The 2447-nt window shown below is 34.0% G+C and overlaps 1 protein-coding gene across 2 annotated transcripts in view; it reads left to right on the top strand.

The window, feature by feature from the left end:
* LOC119594647 (cytochrome c oxidase assembly protein COX18, mitochondrial-like) overlaps positions 1-2447 on the top strand; it is an 11308-nt gene that overhangs the window by 2277 nt on the left and 6584 nt on the right. For both annotated transcript variants that reach the window (XM_037943695.1, XM_037943696.1), the window contains exons 2-4: positions 331-899; positions 1322-1459; positions 2196-2343. In XM_037943695.1, coding sequence (XP_037799623.1) covers positions 348-899; positions 1322-1459; positions 2196-2343 — 838 coding nt within the window. In that variant the 5' untranslated portion in view covers positions 331-347. The remainder of the gene's footprint in view (positions 1-330; positions 900-1321; positions 1460-2195; positions 2344-2447) is intronic.

Here is a 2447-nt window from a genome sequence, read left to right as displayed (position 1 = left end):
ACGTTATTTAACAGTTTGATTTTCATATTTTTTATGCTGTTTGTTTTGTATTTTCTTTTCTAAAACATATGCATAGAATTGGAGCTAATTACTTGACATAAAATACAAAATTTAAACTTTCAGAGTAGAGTAATTTTTTATATCTTTGTATATTAAGAACAAAAGATATAGTTATTATCTATGTGAAGATAAAGTCAGCCAGTGCAGATTATGAATGCTGAAACCATTCCATAAAGCAACATCAAAATTAGAAGCATATAAGAAACATCTTGAAATTATCTCTAGATAATAGAGATTATCAAAATAAAGACATGTATTTGAATATTTCAGGTACACATATTAGAACAATGGGGATGTTTAAATCTTGCAACCACTTCAGCATCAGGCCTTCAATGACCTACACTCTTCTGAGGAAGTCTTTACTAACAAAGAATTCAGCAGGAAGTCTCAGTGATTTTGTCATGTCTAAGGAACAGATGCTACAAGAAGGAACAGGAAAAAATGTTCTGCCTCTGTCACAGTTTGCTTTTAGATATAATACCCCAATAGACCAAAGACAAAGGTTGCAGAAAAATTTCCAAATGGTTCAAAGCTGCTTCTATCACAGCCTATCAAGCAGCAGATACAGACAAGAAAATCCCATTTCTCTATTGAGTTCATCAAACTACCTTCTTGGAAACAGCACTGATACACGGAACTTTTCAATGTCCTGGCTGGACAACTTGGCCATTACTCAAGCAGGCTGGTTTAGGGCTCTAGCAGAATCAAGACTAGTTGAGAGCTTAATGGGGGGGCTGCAGGGAGTACATGACTCTCTGAACTTGCCATGGTGGGGAGCCATTATCATCTCTACAATACTGATGAGAGGGGTGTTAACTTTCCCTCTTGCTGTGTACCAGGCAAGTTGATTTTCTTTTCTCTCTCTCTTTATTTTGTGTTGTATGAATAGAATGTTTATATGAGTCATTTTAATGATCTTAGATTCGATTTATTTTTTCTGTAAAATAAATATTATATTTTCTCTTTTATTTATTGTGTTTAAAAGTCTGTTGTTGTAGTGTTATAAAGATTTTATCAGTTCATGTGGCCTATAGCTTACAAGCTTACTAGAATTATGTTGTAACACAACGAAGAATACCTCTTCTTCCAATATAGTTATTAATATGTATATAAGTTTATCAAAAATAATATTGAATGTTTTTTTCAAGGAAATGATCTATGTTGTTTTTAATTCTAACATTTAGCTACTATTTTGTATTTAAAAACAGAGAAAATGTTAATCTTCACATGTAACCATTCCCATTTTATCCTTTTTTTTCAGAATTACATCTTGGCCAAAGTAGAAAACTTGAAACCTGAAATGGATAAGTTAGTTAAAGAATTGAAGAGAGAGACAGCCATTGCCATAAGAAAGTTGGGCTGGGACGAAAAGCATGCACGCATTATGTTCAATAGATCGGTAATTAACCCATAGTTTTGATAGTGATTATAATATATAAGTAAATTTATGTCAGTGTTATGAGGTAGTGTACCTGTATGAATAAGTTAGATAAATATATGTCTGTAAACAGATAGATATATTGTTGTATTATGTTTTTTTTTATTCTGTCATATGTTTCCAGGTTAATGAAAAACTCATCGTTCTTACTTTACACAAGAGGACAGAATTGGATATAAAAGAATATATATTTTCTTTGAATGGCATTACAATAATTTTATGATCTGTATTAAATATCTAAACACCTCATCATTGGGTCTGTTAGCAAAGAGGGTGCATTGCTATGTCCAACCTTCATATCCAGTTGCAAGGGACAGGATTGGGCCTATTCTGTCTAAACCTCTAAGTAACAGGATTGATTGATTAGTTCAAGCAATGACTTTCAAGGCTGTGCCACAGGCCTCCTTCACCTGGAGTTGTTTGTAAAGAAGACAACCAGGAGTCTTCATTAGATAACTGATCCAAGTATTAATATAGCCTCAATTAATTCTCCTGCATTTTGTACCACAGAAGCCAAAACAAGGACTTATTTCAAAAAGGTGTCAGGACATGACTTCAATATTTCCCTGCTGTACACCAAAATCTACAGTGTAATACATAAAGATACAAGCAATGGGTTAAGATAGTTTACTTTGTATGGCAAAAGCCTAGTTTATTTCTATTTATTCACATTTTCCTTTTACTTTTTTCTTCCCAGGCCAAGAAAATGTGGAAAGATCTTATCATCAAGGAGAACTGTCACCCATTCAAGGCGAGCTTACTTCTTTGGGTCCAGATTCCGTTGTGGGTCTCCATGAGTGTGTCTTTTCGCAATATGGCCTCTATGATGCCACACCAGGATGCAGGTGCGGCAGTGGTGTTGTTACTGGGGATGCCTTCCTCGCTTTTTAGGCTTCTTATTTTGTGTGTTTTTTTTTAACTATTTTACTTCTTACTTCACACACAGGCC

The sequence above is a fragment of the Penaeus monodon genome, chromosome 34 (assembly GCF_015228065.2).
Source record: "Penaeus monodon isolate SGIC_2016 chromosome 34, NSTDA_Pmon_1, whole genome shotgun sequence".
NCBI classification, from domain to species: domain Eukaryota; kingdom Metazoa; phylum Arthropoda; class Malacostraca; order Decapoda; family Penaeidae; genus Penaeus; species Penaeus monodon.
This window is presented reverse-complemented; position numbering and strand designations above follow the sequence as displayed.